Source organism: Narcine bancroftii, chromosome 1, assembly GCF_036971445.1.
Source record: "Narcine bancroftii isolate sNarBan1 chromosome 1, sNarBan1.hap1, whole genome shotgun sequence".
Classification (NCBI taxonomy): Eukaryota; Metazoa; Chordata; class Chondrichthyes; order Torpediniformes; family Narcinidae; genus Narcine; species Narcine bancroftii.
Window position 1 is genome coordinate 72,443,583 of NC_091469.1, and position 23,232 is coordinate 72,466,814.

At 40.0% G+C, this 23,232-nt stretch overlaps 2 protein-coding genes across 11 annotated transcripts in view; one reads left to right on the forward strand and one right to left on the reverse strand.

Annotated features, from left to right (window-relative positions):
- The window catches only part of LOC138759581 (ubiquilin-1-like), an 85,444-nt gene extending 81,252 nt beyond the window's left edge, over nucleotides 1–4,192 (forward strand). For all 4 annotated transcript variants that reach the window (XM_069930253.1, XM_069930243.1, XM_069930267.1 and 1 more), the window contains exons 10-11: nucleotides 1,748–1,886; nucleotides 3,169–4,192. In XM_069930253.1, the coding sequence (XP_069786354.1) occupies nucleotides 1,748–1,886; nucleotides 3,169–3,327 (298 nt within the window). In that variant the 3' untranslated portion in view covers nucleotides 3,328–4,192. The remainder of the gene's footprint in view (nucleotides 1–1,747; nucleotides 1,887–3,168) is intronic.
- A 392-nt stretch (nucleotides 4,193–4,584) lies between these two features.
- LOC138759591 (probable gluconokinase) overlaps nucleotides 4,585–23,232 on the reverse strand; it is a 28,686-nt gene continuing 10,038 nt past the window's right edge. For 2 of the 7 annotated variants that reach the window (XM_069930282.1, XM_069930293.1), the window contains exons 3-6: nucleotides 9,186–9,272; nucleotides 6,748–6,889; nucleotides 6,334–6,377; nucleotides 4,585–5,281 (exon numbers count right to left, since the gene is read on the reverse strand). In XM_069930282.1, the coding sequence (XP_069786383.1) occupies nucleotides 4,915–5,281; nucleotides 6,334–6,377; nucleotides 6,748–6,889; nucleotides 9,186–9,193 (561 nt within the window). In that variant the 5' untranslated portion in view covers nucleotides 9,194–9,272 and the 3' untranslated portion in view covers nucleotides 4,585–4,914. Of the gene's footprint in view, nucleotides 5,282–6,333; nucleotides 6,378–6,747; nucleotides 6,890–9,185; nucleotides 9,273–11,824; nucleotides 12,111–14,474; nucleotides 14,524–19,088; nucleotides 19,250–23,232 lie in introns of all 7 variants that reach the window. The other 5 variants (XM_069930275.1, XM_069930313.1, XM_069930294.1 and 2 more) reach the window with 4 other exon arrangements.

Genomic DNA, 23,232 nt, shown 5'->3' on the forward strand with positions numbered 1-23,232 from the left:
TATTCTTACTTTGGGAACCAATTACATACACTACTTCCACATTACCTGTCCACACCTCATCACCTGCAGCAAGTTGTTTTGTAGTTTCCCCTTTCCTGCCCCCCTGTGCTCTGGAATAGTGCTTTCCAATTAATTGTAATTGTTGCAGAATTTAATACATTTTGGAAAATAACCACCAATGCAATCTTTTTAGTGTCTTGTGTTAGGCCACCAAGTCTAGTTCCATTAGTTTCTCCATTTCATTCTCTTTATTACATTCCTTCACTCTGCTGACACCATTTATTTGGAACTTTAGCCATTTCTTATTTCCCCACTGTTTCTCTCTCAAATTGCAGGAGATTCACATTTATTTTATATTTTTTCCATTTTGTGTGGTTGTGGAAGCTCTTTGGGCCATCTTTTATTGGTTTCTAAAATTCTCCCAATCTTAGTGACATTAAATATTCTTAATCTATTTCTTTCTTTAGTTTGCTGCATTTGATCACTTTTATGTGAAGTTCTTATTTTCAATGAATTTAATGCTGACAAGTAATTTAAAAAAAAGTTTGCTTCCATCATTAGATTCCACAACTACAAACTCAATCAGGGACTAATTTAAGGTCATGCTTTTGATTTTTTTTTCATTCTCTGTATTGCAGTCAGTTCTTTTTACATTTCTATATTTGTTTACATGTGTATGTTGAGTACTGTTTTTTTAGCACTATCGATAAATGATAATTCTGCCTTGGCGCAGAAAAAACAATCTCAGGGTTGTATGTGATGTCATGTATGTATTTTGACAATAAATCTGAAATCATACCTATTCGCAGCAAGTCTTCTAAAATTTATTTTTTCCAATTTACTTTAACCAATTCTTCCTTCATTAGCAAAATTATTTAAACCGAATTCCACTCTTAAACCTGATGTAAAATAATCTAGAAGATTCCTTAATGCGAGATCAACTACTTTTTTTTAATCATTTAAAATTTTCTAAATAAGATCAAAAGTAAATCTGGTTGGTTCTGAGATGTATTACTCCAGAAAATTATCCTAAGTAACTTGTTATAAACTCTTACAGGAAACTAGTTGTAATTTTTTTCCCTCAGTCTTCATCAAGGTTGAAGGTATTTGTTCATAATTGAGAGTTAGTGAATGCAAATTGCAGTGGGCTTGTAATTAATATGCCTAATTTATTTAGTTTTTCCCTAGTTGATCTGCAGAATTTTACTAATGTAGTGTTACATAGTCAACACCTCCTGGAGCCCTCGTGTTGTCTTAGTAGAGAATAGCTTTGGTTACTTAATAAATCTTGAGAGCAAAATTCAACTACAGCTATCTACTTCCTTATCAATGTGATTCCATTCCTTTAGAAGAATTTAAATTATTCTTGATGGTTTCTTTAATGTTGTTCAGCTGATGTTTTTGAAAGGCTGTGCTTTGTAGCTTTTGCTCTTAATCAAATCACTCATTGCTGGTATTACAGTTGAACTATAAACACTTCTGCTATTTCATCAATATATACATTATTTAGAAAACATGAGACTCGAAGGGCCGATATGGCCTGTTTCCGTGCTGTAAACTGTTATATGGTTTTATAATTCTCTTCATGAAGAATTTGATTACTGAAAATGTGACCATAAAGCTGGCATAAAATTCACGGCAGACTGTGAGTGCAGCAATTGAGAATGTAACCTGTACTAAGAGGTGAGTGTTAATATCCTTCTATCAGCAATCTTTTCATCCAAATATTTCATTTTTCTCTTTAAAGATATGGAAGTGGTATCGGAGGAATCGGCAGTGCTCCCCCTAGCACAAATGAAACTGCTGGCGGAGCAGGGGGAACTGACACTGGACAACAATATTTTGTGCAGCAGATGTTGCAGGCATTGGCTGGAACAAACACACAGGTGGTACACATTGTCAGTTTTTCTGATGTAACAAAGACAACACTAGACTGGGCTGCGATGTTGTATAAAATCCAGCTGATACTAACATAGTCTCAGTTATGATTTTATAATCATCCTGAAGCTCACAAGATTTTCTCTGAAATCCCAAAATCAAAATGTCTGTCCACAATGTGGGGCTTTTCTGAGAAATAAATTGTGCACCATTTTAAAATGTTAAAGTGGTTTAATTGAAATTATATTGTTACAACTACAACCATTCCAATCTTCAATGTTTTATCATCATATTTATCATTTAAATATTATCTAATTCATGTGTTGCCTTGGTCAAATTGGTTGGGTGATTTCAGTAATAGTGAGAACAGAACATTGACTAATTTTTGGAATCTGCTCTCAGTATAAACAAGACTCATATAGAATTTTTTTTTAAAATCAGCAGTAGCTAATTGGCTTGTCAAACCACTGCAAGGGTCTATGGCTTTGTTGCGACCTATAATGGATCTGTTGTAAATCTTGTAGCACATTATATTTATTTGCCCTGAAGTGATACAATAAGTATTTCAAAAGAAAATTTTACAAATACCACATTATTATAATTTTAGATGTTGGAGAGCAAGTCTCATGCTTGGGTTTCTAAAGTTTTAATCCCCAATTCTCTGATTACATGATGAACAAGCTATCATCAAACCTGTACTTGGTTTAGGCACTTGCTATTTTTCCTGACAATCCGCCCCCCCCCCCCTCTCCCCCCCACTTTTTCAAAAATGTCATCATTTACAAGGCAGAAGTTAGGAATGGGGTGCTACATGTGCTATTCACATCATGCAAGCTGTTGTTATTTATGCAGCAACTCCAAAATCCATTACTTTAACCACAAATTAGGACAAGGGCAGCAAGCCCATGAGAATGCTGCAATCCACAAGTTTTGGAAATATTGCTGATTCTTCAGTGCTTGGTCAAAATCCAGAACTTGCTAATAGCATATAAGAATAGCTTTCTAGAATTCTAGTGGTTCCAAGCAATAGCTTGTTGTCACATTACAAAGCTGTGAAAGTTGGCTGTTAAGTGGTCACCATGTAAACAATACCCTAATTTTCTCATTAACAAATTAATGTGGTGTACGTGCCTATCTACACACTCTTTGGTGGCCAGCTTACCTCGGTTGTAATTTTCTCTAATGTTAAATGGTCTATTAAGGGTCTGCTGTGATAATAATGGTCACTTGCCTGACAACACACATGACATTTAATCTCTCCATTTGTTTCTGCCTGTCTCTGCTGAACAGACTTTGACTCCAAATCCTGAAGTTCAGTTTCAGCAACAACTTGATCAGCTCAGTGCAATGGGATTCCTGAACCGCGAGGCCAATCTTCAAGCCCTAATAGCAACTGGTGGAGATGTCAATGCTGCCATTGAGAGGCTACTGGGTTCTCAACCCTCTTAGCAACCTTTTTGCAGCTTGCAAACAAATTGTAATTTATTTTTGATATAACAGCAGTTAAATCTTAAAGCTCTTTCCAGCTTGACTTTTGAGAGTGGGTTGTAGTTGGAGACTTGAGATAATTGATGCATTATTATAAGTGAATTAAGAGGCATTTGTACAGAACATGAACCTTAGGATATCATGGAAGATGTTGCATGCATAACAATTTTCTTTTTGAGTTTGTAATTTTTAAGCAACCTCATTTAGCATTTCAAGTCATGTGAATATTTTTTTGTCTGCCCTGTTTAAATCTCAAGCCTTGCTGTTTAACCGATAACTCTTGATAGCAATTTGTATAGAACAAAAACTTGCAAGAGATGCATCAGATACTGATCAACAGCAGCAATCTGACAACCAGTTGTGTATTGTGAATGAAGCATGCATTTATGGCAAATAACATCCAAAAAATTAAATACAGATTACACTGAATCCACTATTTATTACTTTGCTTTACATGCAAATAATGCCTAGAAATGTAGTGCATTACATATGATTTCACCAGAAAATATTCAGTAACCTTTCTAGTCTTGTTGAATGCAATTGCAGTGGTTTTGAGCTTCCTGATTCTGGATTACTTCAAATCTTTGTGCAGCTTAATGAGCACCTTACTCTAAACAGTGTGCTTTTGACGACAGCAGATTGGTTTTGGCCAATACAATACTTGCATACTGTACGTGCATTATAATTTGAGATGTCATTTCTTTTTCAAGTGTCATGCGATACTAATCTAATTTCTGAACTGCCTTGTACAAAATATTTAACCTGTGAGTTTTTATTAGAAGTAATTAGTTATGCACTTAGATCATTAAACCAGTTAAAAATAAAATGTTGTCGTATTTTGACAAATGTATGAAGAATCTGCTGGGTGATTCAATACAAAGACCTGAGGTCAAGAAAGCCCAGAGTTTATGGGGTCATTGAAGGAATGGCCTTCTTCACCAGTCAAGGACCACTGATCTTTGGCCTCAGCCATGTCATATAATGGTACTTAATTTGTATTTAAAGAAATAGATGGTTTTAGAACTTGCCCAGCATTAAACAAAAATCACTGACTCAAAATCCTGAGAATTGAAGTGCTATTCCTATCCCAAATCTGAATTCAAGCTTGGAAACATGGTCCAACAGGTTCCCTGGTGAATTAGAGAATCCTCAATGCACAGCAAAGATGGAAAATACCTAGTTTTACCTTAAATGAAAATTGGAATTAAAGTAGAACAAACACTGACCTTGTTATAGGTTAAAGATTATTTATTTAAGAAGCATGTGTATTTTGTACAAATAAGAACAAGGCATTTTACAGAAACTGGTTAAATTTCTGCTGTTTCCATCAATTTAACTGATTTCCTACCAAACTACAGCCTTTTCTTTACAGGCTGCAGTTTGGCAAATGTTTTCAATATAATGGAGACATTTTCCAAAGACCATCTTTGGGATTTCTACAAGGGTACAGTCAACCTTGTGTAATGATATTAAAGCTAATAATTTTGCTTCCTTTAGAACCAATTCCAGTCTGTCAAACTAATTTACTATTTTTCTTCACATGTTCTGTTAAAGATTTAAACCCAGAGTTTTTTCAATCTCACCCACGATCTCTAGAATGCTTTTCTCAACATTTATACTCATGAATTTTTCAGTGTCCTCGGGTGGTTCCAAGGTGTCAAATTGAGATTGGAGCAAAGAAGGTGATACAAAATGTTCTTTTCTCATTTCTATCCTCTTAGTGATCAGTTCTTTAGAGCCATGAAGGTGCACAAACAAAATGTTCTGGTTAAAGCCAAGTTCTGAATGTTCTTGATCCTGTTCCTTACAGTTTTCTGATTTTCTGATCCTACTGTGCTCACCCATTAAAATTCTTCGATACATTCTCTTCAGAGAAGAACAGGCTAGGATCACATTTACGCCGAGTGAATATTCTCTGTGGGTGAGCAAAATATGTGCATAGAGATAATAACTACTTTTAAACAGATTTTTCCTTAAAGATGTTTGTCATATTTAATTCAATAACATTGAATTCTGTTAAAAATTTGGCAAAATGCTCTTTTAAAGTGATCTAAAATTGGCTGAAGACACTAGTTCAAGCAACAAAGTTATTGGCAAACAAAGGAATGCAAGTCTTGTGACCAAATAGTAAGGGATGCAGTAAATAAATTCTCATCCAGTAGTTGCCAATGTCAAATCCACAAGGATGTAAACATTAACATACAGAGGTAATAATTCCACATCTAATGACAATAGTCTGCTCCTATAATTCTGAAGAGGTTAAATGCTTGCAACTAAAGAAATACAGGTACTCCCCAACTTATGACTGTAATTGGGACCGAAGGATCAGTCATAATTCAAAATGGACACGTCAGAATTTTGGCCATGCATGGAGTACAGAAGTCTTGAACTTTTTAATCAAATGTTTTTAAAAAAACTATCAGGGATACAGAGCAAGTAAGAGCAAAAATATGCGAACTTACCTTGTTAGTTGGCATCCCGGGGTCCATAGGCTGGGTGTGGTCATCTTGATTTCTGTGTGCATGCGCAAGTCTTTGGTTGGGGCATGTGTGGTAGGTTTGCATATTGGAGTTCGGTTGGTGCATGCATGAGAGTTAAGGTCCCGAATATCATTAAGACGTTTAAATTGCGTGTGTGCCAATCGAATTCCAATACCTGCGCCAACCAAAGGCTAGCACATGCACAGAAGCATCAAGATGCCCAAGCCCAGCCTATGGATCCTGGGATGCTGACAAGCAAGTATGCACATTTTGGCTCTTACATGCCCTGTATCCCTGTTATAGTTTGTCAAATAAAACAGAAACTAATTTTTTTATTAAAAAATAAAATTCTGTTGTATGTGGGTAGCAGTAGTGCTTTAGTTATTTTCACCACCTATCAAAGCACAACTGATCTCATTTTGTGATAATTTTAATAAGTTTAGTAATATTTTGTTCCATACAAGAGATACATTTAGTTTCAATTTACCTCAGTAGTATTTCTTGTAAAGTGTAGAGCCAAGGTATTCTCTCCTGTGAACAACAAACACCTTAACAAACAACTGTGCCTCAAAAGATTTTAATTAACAAGACTCAAATAAAATATTTCTCGTTCAGGTATTTACACTATTAATTCTGCATCGTACACATTCTTATACTTCCATGAGGTTTAAATATACAGTTGAGTACCCCTTATCCAAAATGCTTGGGACCAGATATTTTTGTTTTTCAGATTTTGGAACCATGGAAATGAGCAGGACAGTAACATCAGTAGGATACTTGCATTGGCAGTTAAACAGCAATAACAACAAAGGCAGGCTTTTGAGCACTGACACGATGTCACAAGTGGAAAATTCATGAAATAATGTTTAGTGCTTAGCAAAAAAAAACAATCTCTGCTTACAAAAGAAAACCACCTCTCTATTGCCAGTCCCCGCTCCTGCGGACAGCCCTGCACCCGATGTTGAGAATGGAGTCGCTGCTGCCGATGCTGAAGACTTGAACCCAGCTCCATTTGGCATCTTCCTGGCCAGAGGCAAAGATTTCTGTTTTTTAAAAAATTGTTATTGTAATCAAACTAGTGCCAACAGAGCGTTAGGGCCCCACATGGGCAAGTCAGGTGTTGAATTTTTTCCCACTTGTGATGTCATGTCGGCGCTAAAACTTTTTCTGGTTTTGGATCTTTACAATTTTCAGATCTTCTGATAATGGTACTTGACCTGTAGTACATATGAGAACTCAGTTCAATGTTATTTCTTATTAAGTTTTATTCAGGAAAGTTGTTTACAATTTATCATGGTCAGTTTTGTTTTTTTCCCCTACATAATCATAACGATTGGTATCTACTATGCAACAGAGGCTGTAACCTTTGGATGGGGCAAAAGATCGGATGATCCTATTGTGAAAACCTGGGTGTCCTCCTCTACTCTTTTTTTTAATCCATATTACTAAATCAAATGATCTATCTCGAAGAAATAGCAGTTGGCAGATTTGCTGTTGCCTTTCTTAAATTACAACAGTACTTCATTGACAAAAACCATTCTGAGGCTCACACAGTATATATTTTTTATTTTAAAATTTAGAGATACAGCAATGTAACAGGCCAATTCAGCCTTATGACTCAATGCTGCCCAATTTACACCCTATTAACCTACACCCCAGTAAGTTTTTGGTGGGAGGAAACTGGTGCCCCTGGAGAAAACCCATATAGATATGGGGAGAATGTACAAACTCCTTGCAGACAGCACAGGATTCTAGCCCAGTTCCGGTCCTGATCACTGTAAAGGTGTTGCACTAACCACTACGCAAACCATACTGCTCTTATATAGAGACAAATATTTCTGGAATCATTAGCTCTTGATGTGAAAAGAAAAAAAATAGATTGAAACAAGAGATTAAGCATTAAGGGACAAAAGTTTAGAAGTAACATGAGGGGGAACTTTACTCAGAGTGGTGGCTGTGTGAAATGAGCTTCCAGGAGAAGTAGTGGCAGCAGGGTCAATTTTGTCATTTAAGGAAAAATTGGATAGGTATATGGATGGGAGGGGAATGGAGGGTTATCGGCAGAGTGCAGGTAGGGGGGACTAGAGGAGAGCACTTAGTTCGGTGTGGATTAGAAGGGCCAAAATGGACTGTTTCCATGCTGTAATTGTTATATGGTTTCAGGTTGAATACCCCTCATCAGAATCAAATGAGAGAAAACAAGTTAGCTTTAAAGTTGGTGTGTGAGAGTGATGGATAAGTGAGATGAGATCTCTGATAGGGTGGTGATGTTAAGTAGATGAGGCTGATAGGATGATGAGGGATTTTGAGAACACATCAGCATATAAAAACTATGAAATGCAAGTTAGCACTGCAGGAAATACCCAACCAATCTCATAGTGGAGGAAAACTCAGTTAATATTACAAATGAGTGACCCTAGGACACAAACTCCAGATGTTAATCACAAAATTCTGTAGACACCATGGTTGAAGTAAAACACACACACAATGCTGGAGAAGCTCAGCAGGTCAAACCATCCTTTATATAGGAAAGGTAAAGATACATAACTGATGTTTTGGGCTTGAGTTCTTCGTCAAAGTATGAGAGAATACTGGCAGACGTCCAAGCAAAAGAATTGGGGGGTGGGTGGGTGGGTGGTGGTGAAGGACAAAGGCAGGAGATGATAGGTGGAGAAAGGAGGGATGGGACAAACTCCAGATCTTGGAATCTTGAACAAGTAATTAGTGGCTGGAAGCAACTCAGAAGGGCAGGCAGCATACATGGGTAAAAATGGTCAGTTAATGTTTCAGGTTGGGTCTCGATCGAAATATGACCTGATGTCACAGATATGGCCTGTTCCAATTTGTTTCTGAAAAATAATACAAGAGTATGTTAATTATAGGAATAATGAAATGTTGGCAGATATCTCCAGGAATTATTTAAAATGGTATTGCTCTTCCTTTTTTGTTATTCACTCACAATTCTGGAATTCCTTGCATTGCGGGCATTTCTTCACATGCAAATATTTCACCACTAGCTCCACAAGGACAATTAATGATTGATTAAAAATGTTGCTCTCTGGGAAGTGGATATTTATAAAGGGGCAAATTATTTTGTTAACCCAATTTTAGTTGATTATACAGCTGCAGGGTGAAATTCAAACCAATTTTTAGACTACAGTGAGTAGAAGAAGGCAATGAATCAAAAATGACAGTGACCAGAGTACCTGTTAAATGGTTTTTTAACAATGTGCAAGTTCCTTTGTTTTAAATACTATTTTCAATTTGTCAGGATAAAAATATTACTTACTGATGAACTTCCGACAAAGATAGACAAGTACAATTAAAGAAAAGAATTACCTCATCATTTAATGGTATTCCTTGAGACATTCTTTCTTTATTTTCTTCAGAATGGAAGTCATCAGCGTCATAGAATTTCCAGCCCAACTATTAAAAAGGTATCAAAAAATATTTTTAGGTTTTTTTAAATCTTGAGAGAGGATAGTGATTTTGTAATCCAACTTCACTTAATTGATAATAAAACTTTTAGTTTATAATCTCCCGTCTTTATTGACTCGATTGTAGTGGAGTGGGTTAGTGCCTTCATGTTTCCGAGAATCCATATATTGGACCCAGCACTTCAAGACAACTGGAAGGTGGCAGAACAGCTCCTCTATTTTCTAAATCTGAGGAGATTACGCATTTCATAAAATACTCTTATCAAACATCTACAGGTGTACTGTGCTAAGTCTACTGACCGGTTGCATTACTGCCTGATTTGGAAACTCAAGTGCCCAGGAATGCAAAGGCTGTAGGAAGTGGCAAATCTAGCCAAGTCCATTAAAGGCACCAACCTCCTGTCCAATAAAGAAATTTATGTGAGAAGCAGCCTCCAGAACAGAGGCAACATTAGAAAGGATCCCCATCACCCTAGTTACAACCTCTTCTTTGCTGCAACCTTCAGACAGAAGGTACAGAAGCATGAACCCAGCATCTTCAAATTCAATAAAAGGGTTTTTTTCCCCAGATGACAATCAGGCTCTTGAAACTTCCAGCATGATCATAACCCTAGCTATAAATTACTCTGGGACCATTGTAATGGATAAATATTGGGAGAATTTGGTAATTTTTAAAAAAAACAGATCTTATTTGAAAGACTGAAGAATTCATATTCAGTGAATTATACAGAAACAATGGAGACAAAGTCTTGGAGAACAGGTTCAGCTTTATTTTGGGTCAGCAGAGCTGGGTGTCTCTATTCCCAAGACACACCGGAGGTCCAGAATCATCACTCTTTTGTACAGTCCCACGCTTAACATCACCACACCTTCATTTAGTCTCTTCCAATCGGAATTTCAATACCTTACAACCTTCCCCTTTTCCCTTATACCAGATACCACACAGTCCCTCCCTCATCATACATTGCATGTTTTGTTAATTAGGCAGTCCCATCCTTAGGGGCGTCTAAGTTAATATTCATGTCTTTATTAAGCAAGCGCAATGGTGACTATGGGGTACCCTTGGTCACTGTGCCAGTCCGAACCAGATTCCTTCATCCTTGAGGTTTCTGATAAGAAAGGGGCCCACTAGTTAGTGCTATCTATTTTCAAGCTCCAATCTACATATTTCACATTCCATCACCCTTTGCAGAGTGGTGCTAGTTTAATCTCTTCGACCATTTTTCACAAACCATCCTTTTTCTTTTTACCATGCATCTTTGATTAAACTACATCAAACCCTGCTGCTACCTGATTGCGTGCCTAAAATTCATTAGGTTCTCCCCTTGACACCCCAATTGAATCAATATAAATTTGGTTATTGAAAACCGTCCCAAGGAACTCCTCTTTACTTTTCTTTATCCCTATTACCTTCTCCCATTCAAATGCCAAGGTGAAGGGTATAGCCAATTGAATGATTGCACAGGTGCTTTTCCAATTGGGAAGAAGAATTGGTCCAAGGATTTTGCCTCCACAGAACCACCACTCGAGGTATATTCAAGGCTGAGTGGTTCCCTCCCCTCTCCCTCTTGTACCTTTGTGCATAGTTGTAGCTTTCCTAGGTCCTTTGTGAACTGTCTTCCTTGTCTTGAAATGCAGGCTGTGTGATTCCGACACAGCCCAGAATGCCGGCGGAATCTGTAGACATCCTTCCTCTTCAGAGGAGGGAACACCAAGGATTGAGATTTACAGGACTGGTTACCCCAGTCCTCTCTATCCTGATACAAAGCCATCATACACCTCATTTCTTTTCTGTCTTTACCCCACCCCAACGGAGGTGGAACCACCTGTGCTATCGGACACCCAGAAGCGCAAGCATAGCAATTGCTCTTGTTTAAACTCTTCACCGTATATTTTACCCATTCTACCCAGGCATTTGTATCCCCATATCCTGTCTCAGTCTCAATCATCTGTCTAAGGTCCTCTACCTCTACTATCTGTACCATTTTCGGATCATTGGGTGAAGTATAGGGTTTCACCTTGGGCATTATTGTGAAGGTACTATCAGTTGGATTAGTCTTTGATCCTTCTACGATTATTCTAAAACAACATGCCAACAGGTCCTTTCCACTGATGTTTATCCCCATTCCAAATTTTTCCCATTTATCCCTTTCGAGTATGTTTTTCTGGATAGTCCACCATACATCGTTCCAATAGGGGCAGTATCTATTAAGACGCATATATTTCTCCTGAACACTATTTCATCTCTGATACTCGATCCTTCCACATCTTATTAAACTACAAGCATCGAACTGTATCACCTGTAGTTTAGAACTCTTGGGAATGGTAATGGTGAACTTTACTGGCCCTGAGGGCTTGACGATGGATTCCAATCCTCTCCTTATTGGGGTATGAATCCCATCAGCCCAACCATGGTTCCCACTTACCAACTCTATTCAGTATATCCACCACCATCTCATGTTTCTTTCTACCGAAGGAGGAGGGTTGTACATAGATATTTAACTTATGTTTCACAAACTATTCAAAGTCCTGTTCTAATACCATCAATGTCTTTTCAACTGGATCTTGAGCGGGTTTTCGGTGGGATGTATGTGCAAAGTTGGTGGCTCAGCAGGGGTCCTCACTGGTCCTTTCACTTTGGTGTGATGTGTCCACCTTTTTCTGCAGTTCTTATCACTGCTCAGTGGTCAGGAGGGTTAGAAATGGTCCCTTCCAACTTGGATGAAGCTTGGCATCCTTCCACATCTTAACCAGAACCCAATCACCTGGTTGAATTCTGTGAACGGCAAATTCGAGTGGAGGTGTCTGGGCTAACAGACCCTTTTTCCTAAGAACAAATAAAGAAGAAGCGAGCTCCAATAGATAGTTCCTTAGAAATTTGTCAGTGACTTCTACAGAAGGCAATTCCCCTTCTCTTCCCAAAAGTGGCAGTCTGAATAGCATCTCATAAGGGGACAACCCAACATTCCTACACCGCCCTCACCTCAAATATCTCTCCACACCTCTCGACGGCTCCTACGCACCACCCTCGCCTTGAATACCTACCTCGTCTTTTTAAATTTATTATCTCTTTTTCTGTCATGGTACATTGCAGTAATTTAATTTATACTGTTGTAGTTGGTGTATTTTGCATACCTGTATGCCGCTTTAGTTGCCCATTCAGAGCCAGCTCTTCAGCGCTTGACGTCCTGTTTTGCGGAAACTGCCAAAATGTTTGGCTTGGAAGTCAGCCTGAAGAAAACTGAGGTCCTCCATCAGCCAGCTCCCCACCATGACTACTAGTCCCCCCACATCTCCATCGGGCACACAAAACTGTCAACCAGTTTACCTATCTCGGCTGCACCATTTCATCAGATGCAAGGATCGACAACGAGATAGACAACAGACTCGCCAAGGCAAATAGCGCCTTTGGAAGACTACACAAAAGAGTCTGGAAAAACAACCAACTGAAAAACCTCACAAAGATAAGCGTATACAGAGCCGTGTCATACCCACACTCCTGTTCGGCTCCGAATCATGGGTCCTCTACTGGCATCACCTACGGCTCCTAGAACGCTTCCACCAGCGTTGTCTCCGCTCCATCCTCAACATTCATTGGAGCCACTTCATCCCTAACATCGAAGTACTCGAGATGGCAGAGGCCGACAGCATCGAGTCCATGCTGCTGAAGATCCAGCTGCGCTGGGTGGGTCACGTCTCCAGAATGGAGGACCATCGCCTTCCCAAGATCGTGTTATATGGCGAGCTCTCCACTGGCCACCGTGACAGAGGTGCACCAAAGAAGAGGTACAAGGACTGCCTAAAGAAATCTCTTGGTGCCTGCTACATTGACCACCGCCAGTGGGCTGATATCGCCTCAAACCGTGCATCTTGGCGCCTCACAGTTCGGCGGGCAGCAACCTCCTTTGAAGAAGACCACAGAGCCCACCTCACTGACAAAAGACAAAGGAGGAAAAACCCAACACCCAACCCACCAATTTTCCCCTGCAACCGCTACAACCGTGTCTGCCTGTCCCGCATCAGACTTGTCAGCCACAATCGAGCCTGCAGCTGACGTGGACTTTTACCCCCTCCATAAATCTTCGTCCGCGAAGACAAGCCAAAGATGGCTACAGCAGGGAATAATTTTGTACACAAGTGCAATATGACAACAAACTCTCATAATCTTTCCTGTTCTCAATTTTCCTTACCAAATTTAACCAAAATCTTGCCTTTCCATCATATTCCTTGTCCCATTGACTGAGCACATCTGCACTTGTCTTCCTCTGCTGTTGTCCCATCCCTCTTCTTTCAAATGAAATAATTTCAAAATTTATTTCCATTAACATTTTCATTTCCTTGCTACTTGAAGATTTGAGGAGCAAGTTTTTTCCCCCACACAGGGTGGTGTGGAATGATCTGCCAGAGAAAGTGGCAGAGGCAGGTATAATTAGAACTTTCAAAATACATTTCAACAGTTATCCAGATAGGAAAGGTTAGAGAGATATGGACCAAAAGCAGGTAAATGAGAGAAGCATAGATTGGCCACGTAGACTGTAGTTCAGTTAAAGGGCCCGTTTCCAGGCTGTATAACTGAATCTAAACCATTACATGTTCCCATTTAACATCTTATTTTTGCTACACCTTATGGCCCAAATTTATTGTTTGCACTTATTTATATTTCAGGTGTTAAAACCATGTATCTGGAACTATCTTCCACATTACATACCAAATACATATATCTCCCACTTTCACAAGCATCTCAAAGCACAGTCCTTGAAATACACCTTCTTCCAACCTACTCATTATTCATTCCCCTATTTTTTGGCAATTAGACATCTGCAATGTCAAAGATGGCAAATAAATGTTAGTTATAGTTATTATCCTTTTCAAATCTCAAATATTGAATGCATTTATATAATTACACCACAAATAATATACCATATACGATACAGCAAAAAGATCCATCTTTTTTCCCATCATTTCAGAAAGATTTTCCACATTCAAGTTCCCCAGTCTATTATTTTCCTCCATTTATTTTAATGAGCAGGAAGACCGGAGGTTGGCAAGCACTAACCCTCAATTCTCCATACAATCCACACAGGTAAGCAAGGAACAAGGAATACAAGCAATAATCTACAGGGATTAACAAACAGATCAGAAGACTGCAATCTAAAAACACAATTGTCCACAAGTTCAATGTTCACAGCACCTTGTTAGTTTTGTCATGGTTGATGCAACCCCATCCAGGATGCTCCAGGCTGCAAAACACAGGAAAGCTCCTTGCATCCTGTCTGTGTAATAGCACTTCTTCTGTACCACAATGTTTATCTTTACTTTTGTCTTTTCAGAATTTCAAATCTCTGGAACATTTTTCCCCTCTCATCTGAAACCACATACTGTGTCTTCAAGTGACAGCATCTTTTAGAGACACACAAGAAACTTTCACTGAAGATGCTGGAATCTGAAGCAAAAATAAGTAAGAAAAAAATAATGGTCATTGTTTCTACCCCAAACCCTCAACACAGTTTTGATAAAGGGTTTTGGCTTTGAATGTCGACCAATCTTTTCTCCCACTGCTGTGTTCCTCCAGCAGATTGTGCTTTAGAGAATTTTCAAGATTTACAATTAGTTTTGCCTTCTTTCACTTCATTGTTTTACCTTTTGGCAACCAATTGGCATTAATCCCATTTGGAAGTAAAGTTAATCAGAATAATTAAGATTTGGGCTGGCCCTGAAGCAAGTTAATAGTCACATCAAGATTCTGTTTATTGTCATGTACAACAGTTTGCTTTCCTTGGTCCTGTAAAGGCACACAAAAAGGGACCACAATCAAGATAGCGATGTACAAAAGTTGCTGCTGGCCCTGTTCATCAGGCAATTTTAACCTGTATGGAGCTGTTACGTGGGGCTGCTGGGCAGTAGGACCCTGTGGTTGAGTGGTGGAAGACCATAACTCCACTCCCCGCTGTCCCTGAATGTACACCAGCAGCAGTGCTATTGTTATGGCAGTTACAGCAGTGTTGGCATGTTCTCCAAAGTTATTTATCAATGATTTTATGGTTATTTTCTTTTACATTTGGTAGTGAGTTGAATTTGTTACAACAATTCACATTAACGATAGCTGGACATTTTGTCACCAGTTTGGAATGGCCTCCTCATGGTCTGTAGGAGCCACGGTTCAACACAAGAATCTTCCTTTCCTAATTGAAATCTTAAATTTTTTTTTTACAAAATATCAAATACAGTGAAAAGGATTCTTCTACAAACAGACCAACAGGTTTCCTCTAGCATTACAGCTGTTTATAGAGCACAATTTGTACAGCATGGGATCACACAAAGAAGGAAGATCAATTAGCACCAAACAAGTTCAGCATCATAGCACTTTTAAGGAGTTCATCCAGAAGCCTGATGGCTGTAGGGATGAAATTCTCTGTCACCCTGTTGGTGCATGTTTCAACACTCTTAAGCCTTAAATATTTAAGTTCTGGGCTGTTTCTTCTGATCTTGATCAGAGCAGCTCCTTACCATTCAGTATGCTTTCAATGAGATAGGGGAAAAATGCCAAACTTGCTTAGTCTTTGAAGTGAGTCGAGGCATTTGTGTGCTTGTCCAAGGTCAATTCATGAGAGATATTATTCCTAAGAATTTGAAGCCATCTACTCTTTGGACTTCACCACCATTAATGAGGACAGAGGTGTGTACTCTGCCCCCTTTCCTGAGGTCAATGATCATTTACTTTGTCTTATTGACATTGAGAGAGGGATTGTTATTTTGGCACCATGTGCAGACTTTCAATCTCCTTTCCCATGCTCCTACTCATCATTATTTGACATCCACCCAACTCCTGTGGTGCTGTCAGCATATCTGAAGATGGATTTGGAACAGTATTTAGCTGTACAATGGTGGGTGTAAAGGAAGTATAGCAGTGAACAGAGAGGAGAGAATTCCTTGTTATTTTATTTAATCGTACAACTAGAGTTAGATTGTAATTGGATAATATCAGTGCCTATGACAATATATTAGCCAAAGAGAAAGTGGTGATGCAGATCTCCACAGAATTTTGTAATTCATGAAAAAATTGCACATTGTAATGTTAAGGGATCATTCATTCATTCCACATCATCTTTTGAGTTAAGAAGGTGGTTATCTTATAGAGACAGAAAATTTTAAAAGGAATAGAGTAGGGAGGTTGTTTCCAAGGACAGGCGAGACTTGAGCAGGGGGGACATAGTCTCATGGGAATAGATTTGATAGAGAGAGGGAGGAACTGCTTTTCCCAGAGAATAGTGCAATTCTGTGCCCAAAGAGCTGCCTAATTGAATGCATTTAAGAGGCAGATAACTAGATTTTATAAGGACAGGGTACCTACCAAGAATGGGAAATGAGCAGATAAGTTTTTGAGTCCACAGCCAGATCAGCCATGATCTTATTTAATGGCGGAGCAGATTCAATGGCCCAGATGCCTTCCTCTGCTCCTCTCTCAATGATACTATACAAATCTGGGATATAATATCACAAATTAATATAATATTACTTCTCAAAGGGGTGAAAGAAAATCATTTGAATAAAAGAGAGGTTGAAGAGGAGGATGATTCCAAAGTTTTCATTAGAAATATGATTTTAAACAAGATAGCAGGAAAGAACAAATTGCACACTGTGCAATGTGTGATTAGAAATAAGTGAAAGAATGGACAGACAAAAATAGCCATAGTGTTAAAAGAAAAGAGGTGGATGAGAAAAAACATTGGGAAAAAGGAACTTGGCTCCATCAGTAGGTTAAGGTAGCAGCTTTTTACAAATGTTCACATCTTTAGAAATCAACAGTGGTACTCTTGGAAAGTTAGTAAGAAGTAACTGGCTTGCGACATCTGTAATTGCAAGAGCATCTAAATTTCATGGCAGTGGTGACCAAACGTGCATCGTTTGCCATGCACATACATGGATAATGTGTACAGAAGACCTAGAAGCAATGTGGTGTAGTCTGATAATTGCAAAGTATCCAATCCCTTTTGCCAGTGGAGTTCAACAAAACTTTCTCCAGCACATTTATGTATTGAACTACAAACACTTTTACCAAGCCATCTAATGAAAGTTCTGTCACATAGTATTGTGCTAAATAATACAATTGTAGGACAGTGAGCTAAGTATACACTGGGTGTTTTAAATATCCATGGTGTTTTATACCAATCCTAAAACTAAATGGGCTATAACTTGCTGCCAGCAGTTAGTATCCCAACCTCACAGCTGACTAACTTGGCCAAGCTTCATGTAATCTTTTTCTTTTTCAATCTTTTTATTATTATTATTATAATTTATAAACACATACAGTTCAAAGAGATATTAAAAAAATACATAGTAAGTAATGAATTCTTTCTTTGGCTTGGCTTCGCGGACGAAGATTTATGGAGGGGGTAAAAAAGTCCACGTCAGCTGCAGGCTCGTTTGTGGCTGACCAGTCCGATGCGGGACAGGCAGACACGATTGCAGCGGTTGCAAGGGAAAATTTGTTGGTTGGGGTTGGGTGTTGGGTTTTTCCTCCTTTGCCTTTTGTCAGTGAGGTGGGCTCTGCGGTCTTCTTCAAAGGAGGCTGCTGCCCGCCAAACTGTGAGGCGCCAAGATGCACGGTTTGAGGCGTTATCAGCCCACTGGCGGTGGTCAATGTGGCAGGCACCAAGAGATTTCTTTAGGCAGTCCTTGTACCTTTTCTTTGGTGCACCTCTGTCACGGTGGCCAGTGGAGAGCTCGCCATATAATACGATCTTGGGAAGGCGATGGTCCTCCATTCTGGAGACGTGACCCATCCAGCGCAGCTGGATCTTCAGCAGCGTGGACTCGATGCTGTCGACCTCTGCCATCTCGAGTACCTCGACGTTAGGGGTGTGAGCGCTCCAATGGATGTTGAGGATGGAGCGGAGACAACGCTGGTGGAAGCGTTCTAGGAGCCGTAGGTGGTGCCGGTAGAGGACCCATGATTCGGAGCCGAACAGGAGTGTGGGTATGACAACGGCTCTGTATACGCTTATCTTTGTGAGGTTTTTCAGTTGGTTGTTTTTCCAGACTCTTTTGTGTAGTCTTCCAAAGGCGCTATTTGCCTTGGCGAGTCTGTTGTCTATCTCATTGTCGATCCTTGCATCTGATGAAATGGTGCAGCCAAGATAGGTAAACTGGTTGACCGTTTTGAGTTTTGTGTGCCCGATGGAGATGTGGGGGGGCTGGTAGTCATGGTGGGGAGCTGGCTGATGGAGGACCTCAGTTTTCTTCAGGCTGACTTCCAGGCCAAACATTTTGGCAGTTTCCGCAAAGCAGGACGTCAAGCGCTGAAGAGCTGGCTCTGAATGGGCAACTAAAGCGGCATCATCTGCAAAGAGTAGTTCACGGACAAGTTTCTCTTGTGTCTTGGTGTGAGCTTGCAGGTGCCTCAGATTGAAGAGACTGCCATCCGTGCGGTACCGGATGTAAACAGCGTCTTCATTGTTGGGGTCTTTCATGGCTTGGTTCAGCATCATGCTGAAGAAGATTGAAATAATACAGAGATATTAAACAATATTACAGAATAAAAATATATCATAAAAAAATTTTTTTTTGATCAGTTTAGGGTGTGAACTATCTCTAAAAAAAGATATAATTAATAACAATATATGAAAAAAGAGAAAAAAAAACCCAAAAAAGAAGAAAAAACAAATCTGAATTAAAAAAAACTTTAAAAAAAACTTAAAAAAAAAACCTACAGATATAGCTAAACCACGCCGATCACTCCGATCTCATCTTACAGCCCAATTATCATACATAATCATAGAAAGAAAACAGAGCCAGATCAACTCACCACAAATGAAAATATTGAATAAATGGTCGCCAGGTTAACTCATGTAATCTAATTGCTTGTTTTTTCCAGATCAATTGCTACTGACTTGCTGCCTAAAGCACTTTGATCCAAAATGAGTTTGCAATGCATTAAGTCAACAAGTAGTTGGGCCAGTCCAAACGCTGCAAACAAAATGATTGAAAATTATTCTCAGGCAGCTGACAAAGTTATGTCACCATCCATTCCACCACTGGGGTTAGCCAATTGTTTCCAACCAATCAAGGACTTTCAATGTTCCCGAATATCCTTAACATTGATTTTCATGGCCTTTTGAGTGCCTGTCAATGTAACATTATTTTAGTTTGTTTAAATGGTTTTATTTGTTATACATAGAAGTAAAATGCAGCCATCTTCAGCGGAAACTCCAAGGGATCCAAAATGAGTGCTGGACTAGCCTCGCCAAACGAACCCAGCTCAGCGCGGACATTGGCGACTTCAGGGGTTTTTACGAGGCTCTAAAGGCTGTGTATGGCCCCTCACCACAACTCCAAAGCCCGCTGCGCAGCTCAGACGGCAAAGTCCTCCTCAGCGACAAGATCTCCATCCTCAACCGATGGTCAGAACATTTCCAATCTCTTTTCAGTGCCAACCGCTCAGTCCAAGAATCCGCCCTGCTCCAGCTCCCTCAACAGCCCTTAAGGCTAGAGCTGGATGAGGTCCTCACCCGAGAAGAGACATATAAGGCAATTGAACAACTGATAAGTGGCAAAGCAGCAGGTATGGATGGAATCCCCCCAGAGGTCTGGAAGGCTGGCGGCAAAACTCTGCATGCCAAACTGCATGAGTTTTTCAAGCTCTGCTGGGACCAAGGAAAGTTGCCTCAGGACCTTCGTGATGCCATCATCATCATCCTGTACAAAAACAAAGGCGAGAAATCAGACTGCTCAAACTACTGGGGAATCATGCTGCTCTCCATTGCAGGCAAAATCTTCGCTAGGATTCTCCTAAATAGAAATAACACCTAGTGTCGCCGAAAATGTTCTCCCAGAATCACAGTGCGGCTTTCGCGCAAACAGAGGAACTACTGACATGGTCTTTTCCCTCAGACAGCTCCAAGAAAAGTGCAGAGAACAAAACAAAGGACTCTACATCACCTTTGTTGACCTCACCAAAGCCTTCGACACCGTGAGTAGGAAAGGTCTTTGGCAAATACTAGAGCACCTCGGATGCCCCCCAAAGTTCCTCAACATGGTTATCCAACTGCACGAAAACCAACAAGGTCGAGTCAGATACAGCAATGAGCCCTCTGAACCTTTCTCTATTAACAATGGCGTGAAGCAAGGCTGCACCAAACTTCTTTTCAATCTTCTTCAGCATGATGCTGAAAAAAGCCATGAAAGACCTCAACAATGAAGACACTGTTTACATCCGGTACTGCACGGATGGCAGTCTCTTCAATCTGCAAGCTCACACCAAGACACAAGAGCAACTTGTCCGTGAACTACTCTTTACAGATGATGCTGCTTTAGTTGCCCATTCAGAGCCAGCTTTTCAGCGCTTGACGTCCTGTTTTGCGGAAACTGCCAAAATGTTTGGCCTGGAAGTCAGCCTGAAGAAAACTGAGGTCCTCCATCAGCCAGCTCCCCACCATGATTACCAGCCCCCCCCACATCTCTATCGGGCACACAAAACTCAAAACGGTCAACCAGTTTACCTATCTCGGCTGCACCATTTCATCGGATGCAAGGATCGACGACGAGATAGACAACAGACTCGCCAAGGCAAATAGCGCCTTTGGAAGACTACACAAAAGAGTCTGGAAAAACAACCAACTGAAAAACCTCACAAAGATTAGCGTATACAGAGCTGTTGTCATACCCACACTCCTGTTTGGCTCCGAATCATGGGTCCTCTACCGGCATCAACTACGGCTCCTAGAATGCTTCCACCAGCATTGTCACCACTCCATCCTCAACATTCATAGCAGCGACTTCATCAACAACATTGAAGTACTCGAGATGGCAGAGGCCGACAGCATCGAATCCACACTGCTGAAGATCCAACTGCGCTGGGTAGGTCACGTCTCCAGAATGGAGGACCATCGCCTTCCCAAGATCGTGTTATATGGCGAGCTCTCCACTGGCCACCGAGACAGAGGTGCACCAAAGAAGAGCTACAAGGACTGCCTAAAGAAATCTCTTGGTGCCTGCCACATTGATCACCACCAGTGGGCTGATATCGCCTCAAACCGTGCATCTTGGCGCCTCACAGTTCGGCGGGCAGCAACCTCCTTTGAAGAAGACCACAGAGCCCACCTCACTGACAAAAGACAAAGGAGGAAAAACCCAACACCCAACCCCAACCCACCAATTTTCCCTTGCAACTGCTGCAACCGTGCCTGCCTGTCCCGCATCGGACTTGTCAGCCACAAACGAGCCTGCAGCTGACGTGGACATTACCCCTCCATAAATCTTCGTCCGCGAAGCCAAGCCAAAGAAAGGAAAAGAAAGAGAAGTAAAATGTATAAATAAATAAAAACTCTTTAAACAAACCAAAATAATACAGAAAGATGGCAATTAATTTACACATCCTAAGTCTATCCAGTGTCAATCTTGGGAAAGTGCAGGAACAAAGGGTTCTACAGCTTAACAGAATGAAGTTAGTGATTCCCTAGACTACTCGCTTTTCACTAGGTGAACCCAAACTTGCTGTAATCCCTCTATGGCCACACTGGATAAATTTGCAGATATAGCAAGTCCTTTCATGTAAATATTGAGGAACAGCTGTGAAGGATAGAGTGAAGAGAAAAGAACTACAAACGTTTCAAGAACTTGATCGACTGGAACATTTTTGAGCCCCTCAAGCTTGGCATTGATCTGCAGTTGGTTTGATACACCCAATTAGTCTTCATTATTATCACAAACCCTTTCCAACTTTTCCCATGCTTATATGCTCCTAAGCATGAACCTTCTACAAGAACCACAGACAAAGAAAGGAAATCTCCATCAGGCAATCTTCTAACATTAACCAGATACTCTATGCTCCAAAAATAACATCCAAATTATTTTAAAAAATCTAGTTATGTATTGGAACCAATCACAGGCATTCTGGCACATCCTCTTAAGATAATTTTATCTGGAAAAAATGCTTGTGCATTGCAGACTACTTCTTATCCACCGAATCAAGAGTGTGGAGTTAATTAGAAACCTTTCTTTCTCTCCTTGAAACAATGAACAGACATTAAAAAGCCAAGCTTCATGTAATCTAATTGCTTAATTCTTTTTGACATATCGTAATGGACTATTTGGGAGATAATTGGTAAAATTAGAGTAGTTTACATATATACACACAATTTAAAACAGATCTTATTTGAAATATTGAAGAATTCATATTCAGTGGAGTTTACAGAAACTATAGAGAATGCTATGCACATTTCACAAGCAGGTGCTAATTGAAATGATGTCATAAAATGAATAGACCATTGTTTTGGAATGGAGACACTCTGGCTGTTTGCAAGTATCTTTAGTGCTCACAGAAAGGTCACTCCCGGGTTTTCTTTACGTAAAGCAATAGATGGGAGCAGAAGGATAACTCCTGTGGTTTGCTGAAGAAGGTAGGAATTTTGTGGCAAGTGAGAGTGTCACATGGGCTTTCAAGCAGTCTCAGTTGGAGACAGAGAGAGAGAGAGAGAGAGAGAGAGAGAGAGAGAGATGAAACAAGCTCTCTCAGCTAGTGTGTGTGACACTGAAAGCAGCTGAACAGTTCAAGCCAGGAAGCTTGTTGGACCTGAAGAAAAACTCCAGAGCAGCAGATGACTGGAAGTGCTATCTGCCTTATGTTTCTCTTGGAATAAAAGGTACAGAAAGGAACACTGTGGTAGCCTGAAAGAAAGAGGTTATCATCTGGAGAACCCTGAGGGGGCAAGTTTCATCAGCAAGACATTGAGGTAACTAATGGTGGTACCTCAGTTATGGAAATCCTGGAACAACACAATCTCTCTCTGCAAACCCTACAAGAACCTTCCTGAGCAGAAAGCATTTACCTTTCGAGTACCAAAGCCTGGTGAACTTTATACATGTTAAATTTTGTGCATAGAATAAGAATTGCCTACAACCAAACTTGGAAAAATGAGAAATGAGATTGAACTGTGAACCAAGTAACTTTT